Source organism: Erpetoichthys calabaricus, chromosome 3 (assembly GCF_900747795.2).
Source record: "Erpetoichthys calabaricus chromosome 3, fErpCal1.3, whole genome shotgun sequence".
NCBI classification, from domain to species: Eukaryota; Metazoa; Chordata; class Cladistia; order Polypteriformes; family Polypteridae; genus Erpetoichthys; species Erpetoichthys calabaricus.
In genome coordinates this window covers 1,373,025-1,398,986 of record NC_041396.2, presented here as the reverse complement: position 1 = coordinate 1,398,986, position 25,962 = coordinate 1,373,025, and the positions used below count along the sequence as shown (strand labels likewise).

The following is a 25,962-nucleotide window of genomic DNA, read 5'->3' as shown; positions in this document are numbered from 1 at the left end:
CATAAAGGCCTTCTCTGTCCTGCATTTTGTTAGCAGTGTGGAGTGTGTGAGAGAGAAGGAAGCTGCACTTGACTCCATTGGAGTCACAGATCCAAACAGTGGGAAAAAACACTTCCCCGCGTCGTCTTCTGCTCATGGCCAGGAGGAATTGTGGTTGTTCTAAACTTCTTCCATTTAAGAACTATGGAGGCCATTGTGCTGCTGGGGAACTCCAGTGCTGCAACCTTCCCCAGATCTGGGTGTCGCTGAGCTCTTCTGGCAATTCCTTTGGCCTTGTGGCTTGGTCATTGTCAACTGTGGGACATTCGTTAGACAGTTGTGTGCCTTTCTTGTTCGGGTGCTGTCAGCCTTTGGGGTTCAGGCTTTTCTGTATTGTTTAGACTCATTTTGGTTTCAAAGTTGTGTTTGCCATTGATGTGGACTTCATCTCCACTGTTGCTCCTTTATTTTTACATTTTTTTTTTTTTTTTTTGAACATCACAACAGTCTGGACGAGAACAGGCCATCTAGCCCAACAATGCTCAACAGTCCTGTCCACTTAATTCTTTTAAAATAATGTCAAGTTGAGTTTTGAAAGTCCCTAATGTTCACAACAATACTTACTCATTTATTCTACATGTCTGTGGTTCTCTGTGTGAAGAATAACTTCCTAATGTTTGTGTGAAACTGAGTCATTGTAAAGTCACCATCTTGATCCACTGGACTAATTAATTCACCTAATAATTTTAAACACTTCAGTCCTGTCTCCTCTTAATCTTCTTTTGCTTAAACTGTAAAGGCTCAGCTCTTTTAATCTTTCCTCACAAGTCTTCTCCTGTAGCCCTGAATCAGCCCAGTTGCTCTTCTCTGGACTTTTTCTTGTGCTGCTATGTCTTTATGGAGACCCAAACTGCACACAGGACTGCAGATGAGGCCTCACCAGTGTGTTATAAAGCTTGAGCAGAACCTCCTGTGACTTGTACTCCACACATCAAGGCGCTATATAACCTGACATTCTGTTAGCCTTCATAATGCCTGCTCTCTGACAGTTGATAGTGTCCAGTCCACTAAATCTCACGAATCCTTCTCATAAGATGGACTTTTGATTTTCAGATCTCCCATTGTGTATTCAAACCTCACATATTCACTTCCTCTGTGTAATTTTTAACTTTTGCCAACATTAAATTTCATCTGCCACAAATCTGCCCAAGCCTGAGTGCTGTCCAAGTCCCCTCTGTGATGATTCAACAGATTCTAGATGATCCACTTCACTTGGTATCATCTGTAGGCTTCACCAGCTTGCTGTTTATAAATGATTTGGATATATATGTATATATATGAGAGATGTTCAGTAAGTTTCCGCACTTTCTTTTTTAAACTATATTTATTAAGGATTTCAAAAACAAATGACGTCACTTTTCTACATTTTCACCTTCATTTGCGATGCAATTTTCCCAGTGTTGTACCAAGTTTTTAATGCTCAATTACTACTCTACTCCTCCCACCTTCACCATTTCCAGTGAAAATATAAAAGTGTAGAAACTTTTTGAAGTCTCTCATACTGTATGCATGTATGTATGTTTATATGTATATGTACAATCATATGAAAAAGTTTGGAACCCCCTCTTAATTCTTTGGATTTTTGTTTCTCATTGGCTGAACTTCCTTTTACTATCTGACATGCCTTATGGACACAGTAGGATTTCAGCAGTGACATTAAGTTTATTGGATTAACAGAAAATATGCAATATGCATCATAACAAAATTAGACAGGTGCATAAATGTGGGCACCCCAACAGAGATATGACATCAATACTTAGTTGAGCCTCCTTTTGGCCTCCTATAGCCTCTGATGAGTGTCTGATTCTGGATGGAGGTCTTGTTCACCATTCTTCATACAAAATCTCTCCAGTTCAGTTCAATTTGATGGACAGCCTGCTTCAAATCACCCCGTAGATTTTCGATGATCACACATAAAAGGGTGTTAAGTTGTATTTGCCCTGACTAAGGTGCACATTGCCGCAGTGTACCGTCTTTTCACAGAGGCCTACCTCCAGACTGAAAGCTAAGACCCCTCAGCACACATCCACTGTGGTGAGCACTGGGCAGCCCAGCACACAGTACAGCCATGGCAGTGCGCATGTCACACGTCCCCCTTTCAAATCTCACAAGACGAGTACACAACGGCCTCACTGTGTTAGCTGCGTATCGTTGTTTTTTTTTTTTTTTGTTTTTGTTTGATTTGGTTTTCCTCAAATTAGGGCACAGCAGTAACAGAGCTGCTTCTTGTGGGATTTCCAGCTCCCATGAAGCCCCTTGGCTCTGAATCACATATCCTGTTGATGGCTGGGCGCTCGTCGTTGTGTTTTGTACTGTAAGTTGATATCGGGCTCTGCCCTGTGTCTCAGTATTTGTCTGCTTATTTATCGTCTACTTGAACATCCACGGATTCATTCTTTGCTATCTTGCTCAGGATCAGAATTGCACTTTTAATCCGGCAGTTCTAGTTGATGAGGCGGCCTTCATTCCCAAGTGGGAGCTCAGCTGGCATGGAGAATTGTTTTGTTCCTCATTTGTTCCTACTGAATGTCGCTCAGTGTTCCTCTGTTCATGCGTATTGTTTTGGTTTGTTCATGGATATCCTTTGAATCCTAGTGGTAGTGCTTGATTTGCGGTGGTCACTAAGGGGGATTTAGAGACAGCAACGCTAATTTAATCCACGAGGCGCATCACAAGGCACTTTACAGCACAAACGACTCCATTTTAAAGTGACACCACTGACTTAGCCCAGTGCTCTGCTTTCCAAACTCTCCGTGATGGCTGCCCGAGGTCTGCTAAGTCTCTGCGTGTTGCCCCTGTGTGTTTAAAAACGTGGTGAGATTTAGAACTGAAGTAGAAGAACAGCCGTCTTAACATTTAGGAGCAAATGTTTTAATGAAAGGTTTTCAAAGATGAGTGACTTGGATATAATTGGGGACATCTGGTATAATGAGACACCAGTTAACTTGCATTTCAACTTCAAGCATTTGTAAACGTGGTGTGTGTTCATGGTTTTTATACAGTTCCATATTTCATAATAGCAGCTTTAAAGTCACCATTTTAAAGAGCCAATGTCAGCAGTGCTGATTTAGCTCCATGAGCCAGTTATCACACAACCTGTGTCCTGGGTAGCTGCTGACTCGACACACGGCGCCTGAAAGACTAACACGTAACCGAGAAATAAATATGTAGGCCACCTAGGAGGTGTTGGTGAAGCCAGCAGGGGGCGCTTACCCTGTCCTCTGAATGTGAATCCTAATGCCACCAGTGCAGTGACGGGGACACTGTGCTGTAAAAATGACACCGTCCTTCGGTGGACATGGAAAATCGAGGTCCTGACTCTCTGTGGTCATAAAAGACCCTAAAGAGTGGGTGTATCCAGATGTCTGGGATAAATTGCCCACCACAGCCTAGGCATTCTGCACCCCCTAATCATGCCCTGTCTCTAATTGGCCATCTCTCGCCACTTCACCACCTGATAGCTAATAGGTTGTGAGAGTACCTGGCACAAAATGGCTGCTGTCATATCATTCAGAATGATGCTACACATTAGTAGTGGTTGGGGTGGCTCACCACTCGCTGTGTGAAGAGCTTTAAGTAATGAGAAATGTGCTATATAAATGTAAAGAATGAACTTTATTAATGTAGTCGTCTATGCTGTTCATTTACCACCAACTGCCAGCCAGTTCTATGAAGTCCCACACACCTCATCAACTGCATTTTAACATGACGGAGCAGTCAGACGGGGTTTTGGGTGTGTCTCACTTACTCTTTGGTCAAGTCACTTTGTATTTGCACTATATACAGTGTAATTGTGTGTGCGTGTATACGTTAGTTTGAACTGTGCCTGTGTGTGTGTGTATGCATATCTGTGATCAACTATATAATAAACCCTAAGGTCTGGTGACCAGTCAGTTTGGCTTTGCTGACGCAGTCAAAAGACGAAGTGTGAGGTGCACAAGTGAGAGTAAAGGCACATGAGGCACACTGGGAGTGTCGCCTTCAAAGACAGAAAGTATAAAACCGAACAGGAGACAAGAAAGGAGCCTTGAAAAGGCTTTATGGGAACACGCTCAAGAGAAGGAGCGCTGGTGGTGAGATGTCCACACATGCACAGAGACAGAGAAACGGCTACACGTACAACAAGAGGTAGAAGTGAAATATTTGCTGTTATCTGTTATGACAGGCACTGTCAGTTGTGTGTGTGTATTTAGGGTTGGGCAAACCTAGGGTTAGGGTTATGAGTACAAGAAACAGAGTTTATTATTATCTATTACCTGGGCTAAGGAGAAAACAGACTGGACTGTTGCTCAGCCATCCAAAGTCCTCTTTTCAGATGAAAGTCAATTTGGAAATCAAGGACCGCGAGTGTGGAGGAAGAGTGGAGGGGCACAGAATCTGAGTTGATTGGGGTCCAGTATGAAGTTTCCATAGTCAGTGATGATTTGGGGAGCCGTATCGTCTGCTGGCGTTGGTCCGCTGTGTTTTATCAAGTCCAAAGTCAGCGTAGCTATCGACCAGGACATTTTAGATCACTCAATGCTTCCCTCTGCTTTATGGAGATGCGGATTTGGATGATAAATTGTACTGGACTGCCAATACTGATTCTCTGTGCAAGAGAGGACAGAGCCGGCTATACTTCCTTAGAAGACTGGCGTCCTTCAACATCTGCAATAAGATGCTGCAGATGTTCTATCAAGACGGTTGTGGCGAGCGCCCTCTTCTATGCGGTGGTGTGCTGGGAAGGCAGCATAAAGAAGAGGGACGCCTCACGCCTGGATAAACTGGTAAGGAAGGCAGGCTCTATTGTAGGCATGGAGCTGGACAGTTTGACATCTGTGGCAGAGCAACGGGCGCTGAGCAGACTCCTGTCAATCATGGAGAATCCACTGCATCCACTGAACAGGATCATCTACAGACAGAGGAGCAGCTTCAGCGACATGCTGTCACCGTCTTGCTCTCTGACAGACTGAGGAGATCGCTCCTCCACCACACTGTGACTCTTCAATTCCACCCTGCCCACGTTGCCAAAAGTACCAATACCTGGTTTAATGACTGTGGTGTGTATTACTGGGCTTGACTGGCCAGTTAACTCGCCTGATATAAACCCCATAGAGAACCTATCAAGAGGAAGATGAGAGACAGCAGAGCCAATAATGCTGACGAGATGAAGGTCGCAACCAAAGCATCCTGGGCTTCCATAACACCTCGGCAGCTGGTCTCACTACTGTCCTGTAGACCTTCACTTTCACTCTTGCTGCTACCCGTCTGTCACAAATCACTCCTGACACTCTTCTCCACCCACTCCACCCTGCCTGCACTCTCTTCTTCACTTCTCTTCCACAATCCCTGTTACTCTGTACTGCTGATCCCAAGTATTTAAACTCCTCCACCTTCGCCAACTCTACTCCTTGTATCCTCACCATTCCACTGACCTCCCTCTCATTCACACACATGTATTCTGTCATGGTGGTCCTACTGACCTTCATTCCTGTCCTCTCTACAGCATATCTCCACCTCTCCAGGGTCTCCTCAACCTGCTCCCTACTATTGCTACAGATCACAATGTCATCAGCAAACATCACAGTCCATGGGGACTCCTGTCTAATCTCGTCTGTCGACCTGTCCATCACCATTGCAAATAAGAAAGGGCTCAGAGCCGATCCCTGATGTAATCCCCCCTTTGTCACTCCTACCACAGACCTCAGCACTGTCACACTTCCCTCATACATATCCTGTGCCACTCTTACGTATTTCTCTGCCACTCCCGACTTCCTCATACAACACCACAACTCCTCTCTGTCACCCTGTCATATGCTTTCTCCAGGTCCACAAAGACACAATGCAACGCCTTCTGGCCTTCTCTCTACTTCTCCATCAACATCCTCAGAGCTGTGGCTTGTACTGTTACTATTAGACTATATTATTATTATTATTTGTATGACTTATAAACATGACTAGTATCTTTTTACAAATTAATATTTAGACTTTGCAGTGGGTGGAAGTTGATGTTGGACATTTAAACCACCATCAAATCGCCTATTTGGACGTGCGTCAATTATCTGTTGAATTGTCTGCCTCTCGGCTGTTTCTGCGATGCCCCATTTATGCATCACGCCTTCCTTGGTGCGTTCTTATTCTATTCAGTTGTACCCATTTGTGTTGTCTTAGCTCAGACCCAGGCATTCGGGTCGTCTGATCGTTGAGGTGGGCATTAACGGGGTTTGCAGCAATCCAATTTTGTTGGAACTCTGTGTCAGAGTTGGGTCTGCTATCCAGGATGGTTTACATGAATGCATTTGGAGGTCAGGAAGATTTTGAACCTCTTGTACTATTGTACCATACTCGGTGAAGAGGATTACTTGTGTTCGGTTTTGTGTGTTGTTGCTTTGTGAATCCACGGTGGATGTCCAAATGTGGCTCTTATGATTCTCCTTTTTAAACTCTGTTTTAATTCTCCCATTGATATTGAGACGATGTGCTGTTTGATTTCAGACTGTTATGAAAGTAAATTTTCTGGTGAGGAAATCGGACGTTTTGCCATCAGGTGGTTCTCATGGCACCAGAGAGTTGTGATGTGTGTTGCATGTTGATTCGCTCGTGCCAGTAAGAAGCACTTTGAGCTACATTGTTTGTATGAAAATGTGCTATATAAATAAATGTTGTTATTGTTCCCTGTGTTCTGCACATGTGACCCTCTGAGTTTATACTGGTGAAAACGTATGAATAGTGAAATGTGATTGAATGAGAAACACAATGCTTAGAATTGAAAACATTATGACAGCCATACTGTAGTTCTCTGAAAAAGTTTGGACGCCCCTGGCCAAATGGCACATTTTGTTGACATTTGAAGTACTGTCGACCCTTGATTTACGACCGGCCTGACATGCGAACAACTTGCTTTACGACCCAAATTTTTGTTTTGAATTACGACCGACATCTTCCGTTACGACCCGATTGCGGTCGCGTGTATGCGCTTGTGCGATTGTAAACAAACAGCCGAGAGCATTCGTAAGTGTCAGTCGGAGCCCAGATACATGTGTTTGTGTACGTAATTTCGGTCAGTGCAGTGATTTATATAATTTATTTCGATAATTGCTAAGGAAGGAAGCGAAGGTAAAGAAAGCGATCACAATCGGAACGAAGAAGGAAATTGTGTGGAAATATGAGAGTGGCGTTTGTGTGACCGATCTCGCTAATATGTACAGCATGTCGAAATCCACCATCTCGACAATTTTACAAAGAAAAGATTTGTATAAGGAAACTCCTTCCAAACAATAACCACCTTCCATTTCATTCTCCTCCTCCTCCCTTCCTGCAAGCCAAAGATGTCAACTTAAATGGTGAGTACAGTATGAAACTGTAGTTTCTGGTAGGCTAGGCACTTTTTATAACTTTTTGGTTAGTACATTAATAATAATAATAATAATTCTTTGCATTTATATAGCGCTTTTCTCACTACTCAAAGCGCTCAGCAATTGCGGGTTAAGGATCTTGCTGAAGGGCCCAACAGAGCAGAGTCCCTATTGGCATTTATGAGATTCGAACTGGCAACCTTCCGATTGCCAGTGCAGATCCCTAGCCTCAGAGCCACCACTAGAAAAAGTATTGGTGTTTTTGGTAAATTAAACACATTATACAACCCTTTTCTATTAAAAAAAGTTAAGTAAGTGTTGCTGTGGGCAGTTCGGAACACATTAAGGGCATTTCCATTATTTCTTATGGGAAAAATAGTCTTGAGTTACAACCAACTTGAGTTACAACCAGCCCTCGCGAACGAATCGAGTTTGTAAGTCAAGGGTCCACTGCACAAAGTAGGAAATACAATTTTGATAGCAAGCTCAAACAATGGCTGTTTCATGAAAATGCTAGTTTGCAGTTCAGATTTATTTGATGAACTGAAAAATGTAAAACATTTGAGTAAATGTGATACTTGGAAAATGGAGCAGCAGTCTAGACTTGTTCAACTGAACGCCCGGCTATCTGCGGTGAAGGCTGGACGCCGACTTTGTTTGTTTGCTGTCTGCGCCGACGCTCCTTTCCTGTGTTTTAGTCAAAACAGGATGGCCCTGCTTTCCAAACTTGCTCTGTGGTGACTCCTCAAGGTCTTCCAAATGTCTGCTGTACACCCCGACATGAAAAATGTGTACATTTACAAGCAAAACTTTAGTTAGTGACTTGCACAGGACTGGGAAGTTTATTGTCTTTGTTAGGTGAAATGTGAGACACCTTGACTGGCATTTCTTCAGCCAGCCTTTGTAAGCCTTTGGTGTGTTCATGTTTTTCTTCAGTGCTGCATTATTGTGGGTTTCTGTGGGACTTGCCAAGTCCGTTACTAGATTGGCCTACAGTCGCACCTTACGATTATCACATATACGGATCCTATAGACAAAGTCTCGGGTGAAAGCCTAATTGTCAGTCACCCCGTAATATTCTACTTAGAACCCATCACATTCACACGTTTATGTCCTAAAGCTGACAATGGAGAATACATCTCACAATATTCTACTTGCATAAACATCCTTAAAATGTACCAAGCAGTTATATGGGAATAATGTATTTTGTTCTTTTTAACATTTTTTTTCATTTTGATTTTCATTCTAATTGTTTAATTAATTCATTATTTACTAATTTGTGAGTCTGACTCTAAAGCAGTTGCAGCTTTTCATGATTTGTGTTGTTTGCCTGGCTGTCTGTCTGCTCTGCTCCTTTTTAATTGTCATTATTAAGATACAATGAAGGGGGAAAACTTCACAGAGAAAGGGCAAAATAGAATGAAATTAGCAAAAGAGAGTTAAGCTTTTCAGTCTATAGCAAAAATAGAAATATCTCTAAACGTCTTATAAATGTAAATATCAATGCTGCTGTGCTTTTCTGAGTGTAGAATAAGAGACAAAAAAATCCCAGCTAATTAAATGAGATCAGGTGTTGTCACTGATTAGAAATCCGGTTGGAACAAAAACCTGCAGCCACAGGGGGTCCCCAGGACCGAGTTTGGAAAGCCCTGCATTAAATGAATAATAATACCAAATAGAACAAGAAATAATAGAAAATAAGGTTAATAGTGAAGTCTGGATGTATATACAGGTGCTGGTCACAAAATTAGAATATCATGACAAAGTTGATTTATTTCAGTAATTCCATTCAAAAAGTGAAACTTGTATATTAGATTCATTCATTACACACAGACTGATGTTTAATCAAATGTTTATTTCTTTTAATGTTGATGATTATAACAGCTCTTTGAGTCAGCAATTGGCAAAATGCGCGAATTGTGTCCTGAGATGTTAAGATGAAATGGTCACACGTGTCTTTGTCTCTTCTTCCAACATCACTCTCGGACAAGGCCTATGCATTTTAAAATTCCAAATAGTATTCTGGAACATGTGATGTTACACACATTTGATTGGCTGACTGTCCGCATGTTAATTGACTTCACTTGCAGTCTTTGATCTTTTCCTTTTTTCCAAATTCCATCCTTTCCCAAGCTTGAAATCAATTTGGCACCTCTTAGTCACTCGCCATTTCCAGAGCTTCTGCTTTCTCACACAGTTGTGATTGATTGATTACTGGTACAATTCAGGAGAAGAAGGTGCTTTGATTTTAACTGTCCTTGTAAAAATGAAGTTGATCTTTGTGTGGACAAAAGAATCAAACATTCAATATAAAATCCACAACACAAGTGCCATATTCTTTTTCTTTTTGTAATAGCAGCTTTAAAGCTGCCATTTTAAAGACCCTTTTCAGTACTGACAGTGCTCATCTGCCACCTCGGCCAACATGCGGTTTGTAGCAGCTCCACTTAAAATGTCCTGCATCTCCCTGCGGCCCTGGTGGTGTTATGCAATTCGGTGGATTTAGAGGAGGCAGGTGATGCTGGGAAGGAGATGAATCAGGCGGGCTCTTTCAAAAGGAAGCATTGCAATCTTCCATCTGTTTTATTTCTACTCATCCCACATGCTGTTTGATTATGGCTTAACCACCGTGGATTACAGATTCTGTTTGGATATATGTGCTGTCCTGCACCTGCTTGTGCGTGCGAGTTTGTACTGAGTGGACACATCTTCGTCTGGCGGAGCACTCCCAATCCTCTCAAATCCTCATGTTGCAACCTGGCAGGACAAAACTTCACATTGCTTTCAGAGGGCTATATATAGGGTTTTTCATTTCATACCTCCATCATCATCTGCCTCTGTGATCCTGGACTGCTTTGGACATTGTTGTTTGTGTTTATTGTGTGCTATTCTAATTAATTCTTGCCATTGGGGAGTTGGGAAGGGGTTTTGCATACACATTTCTTTTTTGTAGTAGTATTTCTTCTTATTCATTATTATAGTATTTATCGGTTTATTCTGTCACACGTCCGTGTCTCTGTGTGTGTGTCAAGACTGGGTGTGTCCCTGGGGTCCCCACAATAAAATGAACAAATCACAATCTTTGGAAGGTATGAATCTTCATGTTCCCACAACCTGTGCTGTACTTTAAAGCTAATGATCCTGCATCTAAGGTGGTGGCTGGTTTGGCTCGCAACACCTGAAACAATAACATACAATGGAAGATAAATATTTAGTCTATACTATCATTTGTTGGTCAATGGCACCTGCACACCGCACCCGCCTGGTGTCCAGGGTCGTGAAGTACTGGGTTGTGTTTTGGTTTTTTAGATTACTAGGGGGCTTTGCTCGCCAACCCCCGTGTTTGATTTTCTGGATACACACTTTTAAAATTTTGTTTTTTTCTTTGAATTGTTGCTATTTCATTAGTTTCACTTTTATTTCAGAACTTCTGTAAAAACAATATTTGGAATCTTTCGAGTTCCAATGTGCTGAATCTTTTAAAGGAGGTCAGTGACACATGTGTTTAATGACTTTGTACCATAATTCAGGACAGGTTTCTCTGTTTGGAATTTCAGCACAGACAAAGCGATCGACATCATCAGCAGTTAATAATTTTTTTTTGCAAAGTTACTAATAAATGCATTTGAGGTAAAACGAAATTTTTGAAATTCTCTGACTTAAACTTCAGAGCCTTACAATATTTCCATACTTCTGACATATCACCTGTGTCCATATATTCGATCTCTGTTCGCCTTTTAGTTATTTCTCCGAGTAACAAGTTCTCTTTATTTGCGCTAATGCAATGTTTACTTTCTCTTTTTGACACTGTCGTTTTTTTCTGCTTTCATATTCTGTGTCTTGCTCTGCATGTGTTTCGTGCCTGCTTTTTTTTGAGTCTTTTGAATTCCTGTTGTCATTCTCTCTAACCTGCTCTGCATGTGTTTGGCCCTTTTGTTTTGTAACCTCTTTGTGACGTTTTACTTTGTTTTCTACTCTTGTATTTTATTTCTAATCTCGCTTTGTCCTGTTTTTTGGTGATTATTTTTCCTTTCTCAAGTAATAATTTCCGTTTGTTTGCGCTACTGCGATCTTTCTTTTTTTTTATACTTTCTAATTTTCCTACTTTCATATTCTTTCTTTCTCCACATTTGTATCGTGCATACTTTTTTTTTTAGCCTTTCGAATTTCACTGTTTTCATAATTTGCTCAGCATGTGTATAGTGCCAACGTTTATGAAGTTCTACTTTGTCTTTTACTCTGTCTTTTACTCTGTCTTTTAATTCTGAGCCCGATTAGGAGTGCTTTGTTTCAGTTCCACTTGTTACGTTACGGGCTGATAATTACTTGCCATATTTTCTGAATTTACACCTAGATTATTTTTTCTTTTTTGCTCTCTTTTCTCTCCAACGCTTTTGAGTCTCTTTTCTCCACACTGCTTTCTTCTTCACTTAGTCGTCGACGTTTCATTTATAACATATTGTCCTTATACGCTTTATATGCGCTGAGACCCTGGATCTGTGTGTGCTCAAATCCTTCACAAGACTAAATGTTTTGCTGCCCCGTTGTCTTATTTGATATTGGTTGTAAGTATAGCGTGTCTTGCAAGAATCTCATGTTCTGTGTCATCGTGAGACAGTCCTGGGTGAATCTCTTGGCACAATGTCTCATGTTTAAGGTCCTCGCGGGTCTTTTAACTGTCTTCTGTGATCTTAACATGAAGATCACATCTCGACGCCCTACTGTTTCTCTCCAGTATATTTTTTTATAATAGACATGTAACATGTTTTTCCAGGTTTTTGTGTAGTCCCAGTCAACTTTCATTTTTGATCTTTGTGAGTGCACAAGGTCCTGTTTTTGTGAAGTGTTGTCTTTTTAAGTGTTATGTTTATTTCAAGGCTGCCGTTTTACCCCATACCAGAACAACATTTATTTATAGAGCACATTGTCATATAAACAGTGGTACTCAAAGTGCTTTACAGGATGGCAAAGAGAAAGTTACAAGAAAAGAAAAATGAGACAAATGAGAGTAGGCAATAATATTAAACGATAAGGTCAAATGGCCAGGAGGATGGAAAAAAAACCAAAACAATCAGGAGTGCTCTCCCCATCTCGACTTTCTTGTATACTAAGATATGGGAATGGATATTTGAGGAATAAAGTGCTAGACAATGCTTGTATTTTTATATCCATCCATCCATCCATCCATTTTCCAACCCGCTGTATCTGAACACAGGGTCACTGGGTCTGCTGGAGCCAATCCCAGCCAACACAGGGTACAAGGCAGGAACCAATCCCGGGCAGGGTGCCAACCCACCGCAGTTGTATTTTTATATTCTGTACATTAAAGAACCATCAACAAGAAATCAAATCAAATTAATAATATACTGAATTATTATAAAAGGAAAGCTAAAGAAATCGGACTCTGCAAACTGCATGAATAACAAATTTGCCATAATTTTATTTTGGCGAACAATTCAGGTAAACTATCACCTTCAGTAAGAGGAAGTGGGTCAAAAGCTGAGAATTGTGTGCAATGTAACACTTGTGCACAAACGTTTGTTTTACGTAAAGCAAAAACATTCTCAAATATGTACGTATTACCATTTGAATGTCAAACAGAAGATTGCGATTATCTCGAAAACTGGTCGTTTTTCAAAAAAAATGCAAAGTGACAAAAAATGCTTAGAATGTGGACCATTACCGTAATATGGTGTGAAATTATCACATTTTTAATATTTTTGGGGAAACGTTTCAGGTAAAGTACCACTTCTGGTTAGTGGAATTAGCCTAAAAGTTGATAGAAATTGACGTTTTGTACCTAAAACTTGTATGTAAAATTTAGTTGGCCGAAGTGAAAGTGTTTGCATCAACACGCACACACACACACAGACATCATTCCAAAAATGGTATTTTCTGACTCGGGAGGTCTAAAATGTTGAGATTCATCAAAATCTTGCAATTGAAGTTTTGGACAATTCCAATACTTTACCCACAGGTATACGAGAAACTAAAAAAAAATCTCTAGTTAGGCTGGAGAAAAAACAAAGTCTGCAAGGGTTCCAAGGCCAAGAGACCACCCAACATTCTCTGGACATTTTAACTAATGTAAATGTTCTTGATGAAGTTGGTCTTGTGGACAGCTGGGATGTCCACCTCCATTCCATCATCACAAGGGTCTGCATGGTGCCTTGATCAGGTGGTGGTGGCGGCGACGCAAATCACCACCACAGAAGAACCAGAAAAGTCAGCAGAGAATAGCAGAGCAGATCCCTGAAGAATGTGAGAGTTCTATGCCCATGTAGTCTGTTACAACTAAAATGTAGCTATGAAAAAGCCAAATTAAAACAATGGGCTTTTAGCAGTTTCTTAAAATGTTTCATAGTGTTAGTCTGCTGAGTATCTTTTGGTAAAGTTTTCCAGATTTTAGGTGCATAACAGCAAAAGGCTGCCTCACCACATCTATAAAGCTTGACTCTTGGGATTATAATTAGCGACTGTTAGAAGATCTGAGGTTACGACTCGGAGTGTAGGGGGACAGGCATTCTGAAATATAGAGCAGAGCAGATTATTTAGAGCTTTATACACCATTAGAAGTACTTTAAAGTCAATTGTGACTGACACGAGTAGCCACTGTAACGACGCTGAAGCTGGTGAGTTGTGCTCAGATTTTCTTTTCCTAGTTAAGATCCTTACTGCAGCATTCTGCACTCATTTCAATCGATTAATGTCTTTGGTAGGTTAGGAGTGCGTTACAGTAATCTAGTCAACTAAAAACAAAAGCGTGAACTCATTATTCAATGTCTTGTAAAGTTATAAGAGGTTTAACTTCTGTATTCCTGAAGTGAAAAAATGCAGTCCTAGTAATCTGGTTAATATGTGATTTAAAGTTAAGGTCGGAGTCAATGATTAGCCCTAAATTCTTTACCTTCTCCCTGACCTTTAAACCTACTATAAGGGATCAAGTTTATTTCTAATACCTTTGCTATTTCTATATTTGCCATTCACTATGACTTCTGGGGTTTTTTTCTTATTTATTTTGAAATATATAGAATTAAATGCTACTGTCTGTTATAAGTAGATGTCCCAGAGCCAAAGGCAGGCCATGAGGGATGATCAAACACATTGTGTCCTCACTGAAATAAGTCTATCAGTGGTGTTATTGATTGAATTTACGATCTCCCCAGGTTGTACTTCAAGAGCAGTTGATGATAATGCAGAAATAATTATTTATTAAAATATACCCCACCATGTGACTCACAGAATGGAGTTAGCAATTACATGTGCCAGCATATAAATATTGTAATGATGTTTGAATGAGGTGGAGTGCCATGCTTTAAGTATGTGTGCCCCACTAGCAGTTCCCCCGCCACACACTTTCTGCCGTCCCCCCAGTATTACCGCCTGTTAATCTGTTTATTAAGTAAGAGTTTTGTCTTTCTATGAAATGCAGTGACTTTACTTCCCAAGTGCCCGTGAGGTGGCCACCAACCCCCAGTGGATGCCTGGTTTTGTGGGTAGCAAATGGAGCTGCTGCTGGTCATCAGGTCCCTGTACTTATGAAATGTCCTGGCAAGTGACCCCCTCATTAGTGGACAAGTGGCTCTTTTGAAGTTGGGCGAGGTCAGCCCTGTTATGACATGCTTTGTATTAACCCGATCAGCAGTGTGAAGGCCATCGTCATGGTACTTGGTGTGCTCATGCCAGGTTTGTGGAAGTCCCAGTTTCTTTAACTTGTGCCAGCCTTGCTGGTTTTTTTTTTTTTTGTCTTTTCCCCACAGTTTTCTTGATAATCTTTTACAGAGTCAGTGGTGTCACAGGACCCTCCGCTGCTCACTGACTCCGCCTCTTTTGCTGTGTGAGATGACCTTTGGAGCGAGTGAGAGTGAAAGCAGTGGGCACATCCAAGTGTGTCCGTGTCTGATAAGCGGGGATCAGTGAAGGAAGACAAAGATTAGCCGTCTTAACACTGCCTTGTGCTTGTGAGCCAAAGGGGAAATTTGGGGGGGGGGGGGGGGCTGGTGAAAACAAAACTGATATGAGCCGTTTGTCTTGTGCCCCCCCCCCCTTGTCTTAGGCTCCAGACTGGCCTCCCACCTTTATGTTGTTACTCCTTACAAAAGCCAGACAAATGGATGTGTTCGTGTGACGTGTCTTTATTTATCCAAATTCTACCACAGATGACACTAAAGTACACATCAAAAATAGAATTGTCTGTGTAGTTCATACACCGTGACCCCCGGTCTGTTTCAGTCACAGGCCACAAACAAAGATTTAGTTTATGTGTCAGCCACAAGTTCAGTCCCCACCATTGACCCCTGGGTGATCCTGAGCAGCTCACACTTACAGGTGTGTGCAATGAAATGCGTGTGATTGTGATAGTTGTGTGTGGGAGAGCAGACCATAAATCAATACACGCGGCAGTAAATGTGATGATGTCAGGTATGTCTGATATATGATATAAAAATATTCATCAATATGTGTTGATATTATGTCTGATATCTACAGTATCTGTTACATAACTACTGTATCTCTATAGTGCCTTTCTTAAATATTATTTATCTATTATATGCACCCATTTATCCTTATATTGTGATTTTATTTCCATCTGTTCAGTTCAGTTGACTTAATTTTTGTATTGCGCCATTTACTAAGGTGTAGGCTTGGTGTGCTTTAGCAAGTTGAAACTTTACAGATTACACAATGAGTACACATAAAGACACAAATCTGTTTAAAAAGTCCTTTTCTCCTCTCTCTCTCTCTCTCTCTCTCTCTCTCTCTCTGTATATGTATATGTATATATATATATATATATATATATATATATATATATATATATGCCTAAAAGTGCAACAATTTTACGTCACGTTTTTTGTCACGCTTTAAATCGGGCTTATTTTAAAACCTACATATATATCTTTGGTATCGTTCTTTTCAGAATTTATGAAACTTTAACGTGATGTTGTTAGATTTTCAAATTCTTATTCTGTTTTTAAATTTATAAACTAAAAAATATCAAGAACTCTCGTCCTGCGAGACAAGACTTTGTACCAAGAGATTTAACCACGGAAATAAAAAACAGAGTAGGACAGCTGCTGTACAGGCTTTTAAATGTTTGCCGTGCAAGATGATGATGATGATGCAGCAGCAGCAAGCAAAGAGGAGGTAAAAAAAAAACAAAAAAAAACAAAACTACGTGTTTCCCATTGTATCACCGATTTAAGAGGGGGTTTCAGAGGAGCGACCGCATCTCCATGGGGTGCGTTCAGCCCCCCTCTTCACAACACGAGCAGCAGAGACGCAAAGTGGCTGATGAGCGAAACAAGCAGGGGGGAACACCTAGTGTGTGTATGTATGTGTATATACTGTAAGTATATATATTTATATATATATATATATATATATATATAATAATATGGTTCAAATAGTTTACTGTCAAATAAATGCAAAGAGTACACGACACGTGTTTCGCCCTCATTCTGGGCTCATCAGGTGTACACACTCTACTGCACTCCCTCTCGGGAATCGAACCTCGGATGTCCGCGCCAGAGGCGATGCCCCTAACGTTGCGCCACGGCGTGTGGTTCGTTTATTTGACAGCATGTAGATCGGGGTAATTACATTCACGGCATTCGTAGTCTGTGTCACAAAATGATTGTATGGGTGGTTACATAGTATATATAATATATATATATATATATATATATATATCTCATGGATGGTTGGGGACACCTCTTTGCTGGGAGGACCAGAGGAGCAAGCCTAGTCAGGACATTACCTATCCCAGAATGCTAGAGGGCAGCCTCCCTGAGTTGCAACGGTGCCGCCAGGGGGTGCTGCAGCTGCTCCTGAGCCCATATGGGCAGTTATTTCGCCACATCCGGAAGTACTGCCAGAAGTAGGTCATCAGGCACCTGGAGCACTTCCAGGTAACATATAAAAGGAGCCAGCAGACAGTAGTCCAGGAGCCAGAGTTGGGTGGATGAGAAAGAAAAGAGAGAGAAGAAACGAAAAAGTATTGTGTTTGTGCTTTGTGACAGTGTTGTGGCTTGTGGGTATGGAGAAGACATTGCCAACAAGGGAAAAGAATAAAAATCACGGGTGCTTTTCTAAATGTGCCTCCTGCGTTTGTCTGTGTCGGGTTGAGTGGCTGCTACGCCCTCTACTGGTGTCACAATATATATAAAATATTATTCTACCCATCACAAGTTTTACAACACCTCAGTTTTTCCAGTTTTTCTTCAAATGTAATCAGTTGAAATGCAATGAATGACCAAAAATGGTGAAAACATAAGCGGTAAACTGCCAGAAGTTTAAATTCAAAGTAGGTTAGAAAAAACTGAAAAAAAGGAAATTTAAGAATATTAGTGAAGGGCCTTCATTAGGTAACAACTAAGAGGTTACAACCTACAGATGTTCCGCAGCAATGAAAGTAAATGAAGCCTTGAAAGTTGTGGCCTAGTGCTCCTCAAACCATTCCAGAGTAATTTTTGCCGTGTGTCAGGTTGCGTTATCCTGCTGTAAGAGGCCACAGCCATCGGGGAATAGCTCCTTTACTAATTTAGGCAAATAAGTAACTTGTGTTTGTGTGGTACAACATAAATTTGAGGTCCCCCTCTTCATGTCACCCCAACAGGAGTTGGCGCAGTCGCCTGCAGCACGGAGGAGGATGCTGATGAAGGGTGACCACCTACCCTTCTCTGCTTTCTTGACAGACACGTTTGGAAGGAGACACAGCTACTTGCGAATTTCCTTGACGGAGAAGTGCAACCTGCGATGTAAGTGTTTGCTTTAAGTCTGGGCATGGAGAAGCATTTGCATCTGTGATGTGTGACGTGAAGTTTCAGAGATGCCTGTAATGATTTGGACTTCTTTTTTTTGTTTATTTTGACCTTCTTTCCATTGATACAGACTTACGTTTTTCATAGTTTTGACATCTTAAAGCTGAAACAAAAGAAAACTGAAACACATTTTTAATAATGTTACTACATAATAAAAGGAAACTTCCCAGGAGCGCCTCTGAAAGTTAGCAGGGATCTGAGCAGACATCACCAGCTCCTTCAGGCCTTGTAAGAAGTATGGTGATGCTGCGCTTTCATAAACAGACAATTGGTGCTGAAGGAGCTTGTAAGGTCCTCGGTGTTTATGGGTGACAAGCAAAAGTGCTGTGAAAAAGTATTTGCCCCTCCTGATTTAATCTGTTATTGAAGATTTTGGCCATTGTCCAAAGTCTAATATTAGAAAAAAAAGGCTCCTGAGAAAACAAGTCGGCCCTTTTAGTTGAACTTGTTTACCTAAAATGAACAAAGTTATCCAACATCAGCAGATGGTGTATGAAAAAGTAATTGCCCACTTTAGTTAAATCAAGAGATCATTCGGGGTTGCCAGCTGAACACAGTATCAGCTTCACTTATTTTGACCCTCACCGTCACAGTCAATTTTCCAGCAGAAGTGCTCCACAAGTTCATAACGCCACAAGCAAAGGAAATTCTTGAAGCAATCAGAATAAAAATAGACAGCCAGGAAAAAAGATCAGGCTATTTCTAAAGCTGTGGGCCCACAGTGATCCACACCATACTCTACAAACAGAAGACCCTTGGCACAGCATGGAATCTTCCCAGGAGTGGATGGGCTGCCAAGGGTGCAGTAATCCCATTAATCATCCAGGCGGGTAGAAGAACAATCCCATAATCTGCAGGCTTCGCTTGCTTCAGCAAAGGTCCATGCTGGCGACACTGGGCTCAAGAGATGGGCTTCATTGGACAGCAGCAAAGCAGAAGCCACTGCTCATCAAGAAGAACTTCAATGTTTGTCTCTTCTTTGGCCCCCTGAGGAGAATGTTCTCTGAGAGCAGAACATTTTGGAGGACATTCACCTTATGTTCAGAGTAAGGCAAACGCAGCATTCCATGGTAAGAGCATCATAATAGTAGTCCAACGTGGTGGCATTAGCAGTGTGTTGCATGGTGAATGTGAATTTCCCCTTGGGATTAATAAAGTATCTATGTATCTATCTATCTGATGCGTCTGGACCTGGATGACCTGCCATAACTGGAGGAACCATGAATTCAAGTCATCATTAGAAAATTCAAAAGTAGAATATCTGGTCGTCTGTCCTGAATCTAAAAGTGAGATCATACAATGAGGCAGAGATTCAAAACACATGTGCCAGGCCACATCAGAATGGCCAATCCAAAACTTTAATTTTGCTTCTTTTCAGCCAAGTGGAAGTCCAGGCCTAAACTCCATTTCTATGCTGCAAAACCAACCAAATTACAGGAGGTCTTCAAGAAGAGTGGACTGAAATCCCCCAGTTATAGGAAAGACTGATGCTGGATCAGAAGAAATGCTTGGCTGCAGACACTGCAGCTAAAGATGGCACATCCAGTTTTTAAATGCCAGGGGGCAGTTAGCTTTCACACAATGCCAGTTTGTGTTGTTCATTCAATAAGTGATATAAGTGAAAAACAATAATGCATTGTGTTTTACTCAAGTGTGCTTTACTTAGTAGTAGATATTTGGTTCAAGCCTTTGAAGCATTCATGGCAAAACATTGCAGTGATACAGGAAATCACGTGGGGGGCAAATACTTTTTCACAGCACTGTATTTGAAGCTACTTGTCCTTTCCACTTCAGTTCCGTAGAATGACCGTTTGTCAACTTTCTTGGTGTCCGCTGGTTTTGCTGATGTCATGTGTGAGATTGTTGTCTTCAGACCAAACTGTAAGGAGATTGTCCTCTGTTGAACATCTCATGGTGTCTGTGATCAGACCTGTGCTGTCATCACTTGATGATGGACGTTTGTTTGGCCTTGGAGTTATATTTGTACGGTGTCAGGTATACGTCAGGATCGGCTCATCTCTCTTGGTCTTGGGCTGTCTTTCTCAGCTGTTGTAATCATTCATTTTTCATTTTTTTGGGGATGTCTTAGGTCAGTATTGTATGCCAGAAGAAGGAGTGAAGCTGACCCCCCGATCACAACTCCTGACCTCGGCAGAGATCATATCGCTGGCACAGCTCTTTGTCAAAGAGGGTGTTGAGAAAATCCGACTGACTGGGGGTGAGCCGCTCATTCGGCCCGATGTGGTGGATATCATTGGTGAGTAAGCTGACCATCTTAGCTTCTGTTACCCACTACAGCTTCTGCTGCAGCTTTGGTCCATCCAGTTTATCCACATGTAAAGAAATCCCCTTAGATTGAAATATCCTTCATTTAGAGTTGTTGTTTTAGTTGATGTCCAGCTCATGAGTGGCCTCACTGTTGGCCATGCCTCATCTTAATCTTCTTGCAGCAGAGCTCAGAAAACTTGAGGGGCTGAAGACGATTGCTGTGACCACCAATGGTACAAACCTCACACGCCTCCTGCCGAGCTTGAAAGCAGCGGGTCTGGACATGCTCAACGTCAGTCTGGACTCTCTGGTCCCTGCCAAGTTTGAGCTGATCGTCCGTAGGAAAGGTGAGTGGAGCTGCTCTGTTGTTTAGCGATGGTGTCGAGATTCTGGTTGGCCTGTCTGTTGTGTGTTTGTCATCTCTTTCACCATTCATTTCAGTGGTAAGTCATTTTTTGTCCTATCTCCTACCATTCATGTGGGCTCCAAAATGTTTGTTTTTGATCACGTGTGTCAGGTATGTCATTGACAATTAAAAGCTCTGCACGTCCACCAATTTGTATCTCAACAGGCTTCCACAAAGTGATGGAGGGCATCCACAAAGCTATTGAGCTGGGCTACAGTCCACTGAAGGTTTGTGATTCTGCTGATCATTGCACGCTATGTTGTTGGAGAAATTCGGATGGGGGTCCTTGTGGGAAGCCAGAAGCCCACTTGTTTCATGTACAACATTTGTAAAGTCACAAAAATCCTCTTGATGACTGTAATGGAATGTGCAAGAGCAGTGAGGCTGAGAGAGATGGAGCGTCCTGTTATGTCCTATTGGCACCTGTACCAAGAGGAGAGGTGTGCTTTAGCTGCTCTGGCCGAGGAGGGGGTTTGTAACCTGAAGGCCCCCTGAGTTTTATCTCTGGGAGGATGAGCAGCAGAGAGCAGGCATCGCCCTGAGATGGGTGGGATGAGTTTTAGATTTTGCTGTTTCAGTCCGACATTCACCTTTGGAATCACTGAGTGTGAATCCATGATGAGTGGCTGATTCTAAACACCTTAATGCTTTGAGCAAGAGAGACGTCTGTCCTGCTACAATACATGCAGGGTCAGCCTCTGAGCTTCAGCAAGCAGTGCACTCCTGGTGACGTCAGATGAGCTCCCACTCTGTGCAGCACCGCTGGACGACTACACCATTTTGCTCATACTAGATTAGATAAATGTTAATAGGCCTCTATAAAGGAAGTTCATGAGGCCTAACAGACTGGGCCATCCTGTGGCGCTCAGTTCTGCATTAAGTTTCAGATTTCTTGTCATGTGGACTCAGTGCAATGGAATTCTTCCTTGCATGTCGCCTCAGAAAAGTTGAGAGCAATAATAACAAAGAGACTGATACACACACACACACACAAACACACACATATATACAGTCCATCCGGAAAGTATTCACAGTGCATCACTTTTTCCACATTCTGTTATGTTACGGCCTTATTCCAAAATGGATTAAATTCATTTTTTTTCCTCCGAATTCTACACACAACACCCCATAATGACAACGTGAAAAAAGTTTACTTGAGGTTTTTGCAAATTTATAAAAAATAAATAAACTGAGAAATCCCATGTCCATAAGTATTCACAGCCTTTGCTCAATACTTTGTCGATGCACCTTTGGCAGCAATTCCAGCCTCAAGTCTTTTTGAATATGATGCCACAAGCTTGGCACACCTATCCTTGGCCAGTTTGGCCCATTCCTCTTTGCAGCACCTCTCAAGCTCCATCAGGTTGGATGGGAAGCGTCGGTGCACAGCCATTTTAAGATCTCTCCAGAGATGTTCAATCACATTCAAGTCTGAGCTCTGGCTGGGCCACTCAAGGACATCCACAGAGTTGTCCTGAAGCCACTCCTTTGATATCTTGGCTGTGTGCTTAGGGTCGTTGTCCTGCTGAAAGATGAACCATCACCCCAGTCTGAGGTCAAGAGTGCTCTGGAGCAGGTTTTCATCCAGGATGTCTCTGTACATTGCTGCAGTCATCTTTCCCTTTATCCTGACTAGTCTCCCAGTCCCTGCTGCTGAAAAACATCCCCACAGCATGATGCTGCCACCACCATGCTTCACTGTAGGGATGGTATTGGCCTGGTGATGAGCGGTGCCTGGTTTCCTCCAAACGTGACGCCTGGCATTCACATCAAAGAGTTCAATCTTTGTCTCATCAGACCAGAGAATTTTCTTTCTCATGGTCTGAGACTCCTTCAGGTGCCTTTTGGCAAACTCCAGGTGGGCTGCCATGTGCCTTTTACTAAGGAGTGGCTTCCGTCTGGCCAGTCTACCATACAGGCCTGATTGGTGGATTGCTGCAGAGATGGTTGTCCTTCTGGAAGGTTCTCCTCTCTCCACAGAGGACCTGTGGAGCTCTGACAGAGTGACCATCGGGTTCTTGGTCACCTCCCTGACTAAGGCCCTTCTCCCCTGATCGCTCAGTTTAGATGGCCGGCCAGCTCTAGGAATAGTCCTGGTGGTTTCGAACTTCTTCCACTTACAGATGATGGAGGCCACTGTGCTCATTGGGACCTTCAAAGCAGCAGAAATTTTTCTGTAACCTTCCCCAGATTTGTGCCTCGAGACAATCCTGTCTGGGAGGTCTACAGACAATTCCTTTGACTTCATGCTTGGTTTGTGCTCTGACATGAACTGTCAACTGTGGGACCTTCTATAGACCGGTGTGTGCCTTTCCAAATCATGTCCAGTCAACTGAATTTACCACAGGTGGACTCCAATGAAGCTGCAGAAACATCTCAAGGATGATCAGGGGAAACAGGATGCACCTGAGCTCAATTTGGAGCTTAATGGCAAAGGCTGTGAATACTTATAGACATGTGCTTTCTCAATTTTTTTATTTTGAATAAATTTGCAAAAACCTCAAGTAAACTTTTTTCACGTTGTCATTATGAGGTGTTGTGTGTAGAATTCTGAGGAAAAAAATTAATTTAATCCATTTTGGAATAAGGCTGTAACATAACAAAATGTGGAAAAAGTGATGAAGCGCTGTGAATACTTTCCGGATGCACTGTATATATACACACCAAGCAACACTCAGAGTATGTTAGCTCTATATACAGTATATAAAATCCAACGTCTGTATGTTTGTCCACTTTTCACGAGAGAACTACTTAACGGATTTAGATTGGGTTTTTTTCTAGAATTTGCTTGAACATTCCGGTTGATTCTGCCACGTCTCTCATTGCGCTAAGTATCATAATTCACTTGCGGTACTGATTTATTTGCACGAATCCAAGAGAGTCGCAGCAGGCTGAGGCAGGCAGGGCCTTCCTCACTCATGCGCCAGCCTCGGGGCGTATCTTACATCCACTTAGCTAGCGAATGAGAGAACTACTTAACAGATTTAGGTCAGGTTTTTTTCTAGAATTTGCTTCAACATTCTGGTTGATTTTGCGACTTCTGTCATCGCTAAGAATCATAGTTTGCTTGCATATACAGTCATATGAAAAAGTTTGGGAACTCCTCTTAATTCTTTGAAAGCTCAACCAATGATAAACAAAAATCCAAAGTAGCAACTTCCTTTTAATATCTGACATGCCTTATGGACACAGTAGGATTTCAGCAGTGACATTAAGTTTATTGGATTAACAGAAAATATGCAATATGCATCATAACAAAATTAGACAGGTGCATAAATATGGGCACCCCAACAGAGATGTGACATCAATACTTAGTTGAGCCTCCTTTTGTAAATCTAACAGCCTCTAGACGCTGTCCTCCTATAGCCTTTGATGAGTGTCTGGATTCTGGATGGAGGTATTTCAGACCATTCTTTCATACAAAATCTCTCCAGTTCAATTTGATGGACAGCCTGCTTTAGATCATCCCATAGATTTTCGATGATATTCAAGTCAGGGGACTGTGACGGCCATTCTAGAACATTGTACTTCTCCCTCTGCATGAATGCCTTTGTAGATTTCCAACTGTGTTTTGGGTCATTGTCTTGTTGGAATATCCAACCCCTGCGTAACTTCAACTTTGTGACTGATGCTTGAACATTATCCTGAAGAATCTGTTGATATTGGATTGAATTCATCTGACCCTCAGCTTTAACAAGGGCCCCGGGTCCCTAAACTAGCCACACAGCCCCACAGCATGATGGAACCTCCACCAAATTTGACATTAGGTAGCAGGTGTTTATCTTGGAATGCAGTGTTCTTCTTCCGCCATGCAAAGCACTTTTTGTTATGACCAAATAACTCAATTTTTGTCTCATCAGTCCAAAGCACTTTGTTCCAAAATGAATCGGGCTTGTCTAAATGAGCATTTGCATACAACAAGCGACTCTGTTGGTGGTGTGAGTGCAGAAAGGGCTTCTTTCTCATCACACTGCCATACAGATGTTCTTTGTGCAAATTGCGCCGAATTGTAGAACGATGTACAGATACACCATCTGCAGCCAGATGTTCTTGCAGGTCTTTGGAGGTGATCTGTGGGTTGTCTGTCACCATTCTCACAATCTTGCTCATATGCCGCTCCTGTATTTTTCTTGGCCTACCAGACCTGCTGGGTTTAACAGCAACTGTGCCTGTGGCCTTCCATTTCCTGATTCCATCCCTTACAGTTGAAACTGACAGTTGAAACCTCTGAGATGGCTTTTTGTAGCCTTCCCCTAAACCAGGAGACTCAACAATCTTTGTTTTCAGATCTTTGGAGAGTTGAGTTGAGTTGATCCCATGCTGTCACTCTTCAGAGGAGAGTCAAAAGGAAGGAAGCACAACTTGCGATTGACCACCTTAAATCCCTTTATATCTCCTGATTGGACACACCTGTCTATGAAGTTCAAGGCATAATGAGCTCATCCAACCAATCAGCATTGAGCAGTGACAGGCATTCAAATCAGCACAATGACAAGGGGACCCACATTTGTGCACAGCCAGTTTTTCACATTTGATTTAATTTCATACAACTAAATCCTGCGTCACTAAAAATCTTTGTTCGAAAACACTGCAGGACTCCTAGGAAATGAAAGACATACCACTGATATATACTCAAATGTGGCACTTGGTGCCACGGCCCACCTGTCAAGTTGTTTTGCCTGCCTAAGGTAAAGTCAACCCTGATGGAGGATCGCAGGAATCGTGGGAAGGAGGGGTCCTTTCATCGGATTGGCTGGCCCAGTGCTGTTTCATGCCATGGAATGGCCAAATGGGGGAGGCAGCTTGATGGATGAGGTCTCCAAGACTCTAAATACATCCAAATCTTCTTATGTGATATCATCCACTGTTAAATTCTGCTCCTTACTTCTAAAATTGTTTTTTTTAATACTGTATTGAGGATTTGTTCTGTTTTGTGTATTATATTGTATTGTATTGACACCCACTGCACATCCAACCTACCTGGAAAGGGGTCTCTCTTTGAACTGCCTTTCCCGAGGTTTCTTCCATTTTTTCCCTACAAGGTTATTTTTTGGGGAGTTTCAACTTGTCTCCTTAGAGAGTCGAGGCTGGGGGG

At 42.0% G+C, this 25,962-nt stretch overlaps 1 protein-coding gene across 2 annotated transcripts in view; it reads left to right on the top strand.

Annotated features, from left to right (window-relative positions):
* The window catches only part of mocs1 (molybdenum cofactor synthesis 1), a 73,205-nt gene that overhangs the window by 21,832 nt on the left and 25,411 nt on the right, over positions 1-25,962 (top strand). For both annotated transcript variants that reach the window (XM_028796328.2, XM_028796330.2), the window contains exons 2-5: positions 17,989-18,130; positions 20,283-20,450; positions 20,644-20,808; positions 21,033-21,094. In XM_028796328.2, coding sequence (XP_028652161.2) covers positions 17,989-18,130; positions 20,283-20,450; positions 20,644-20,808; positions 21,033-21,094 — 537 coding nt within the window. The remainder of the gene's footprint in view (positions 1-17,988; positions 18,131-20,282; positions 20,451-20,643; positions 20,809-21,032; positions 21,095-25,962) is intronic.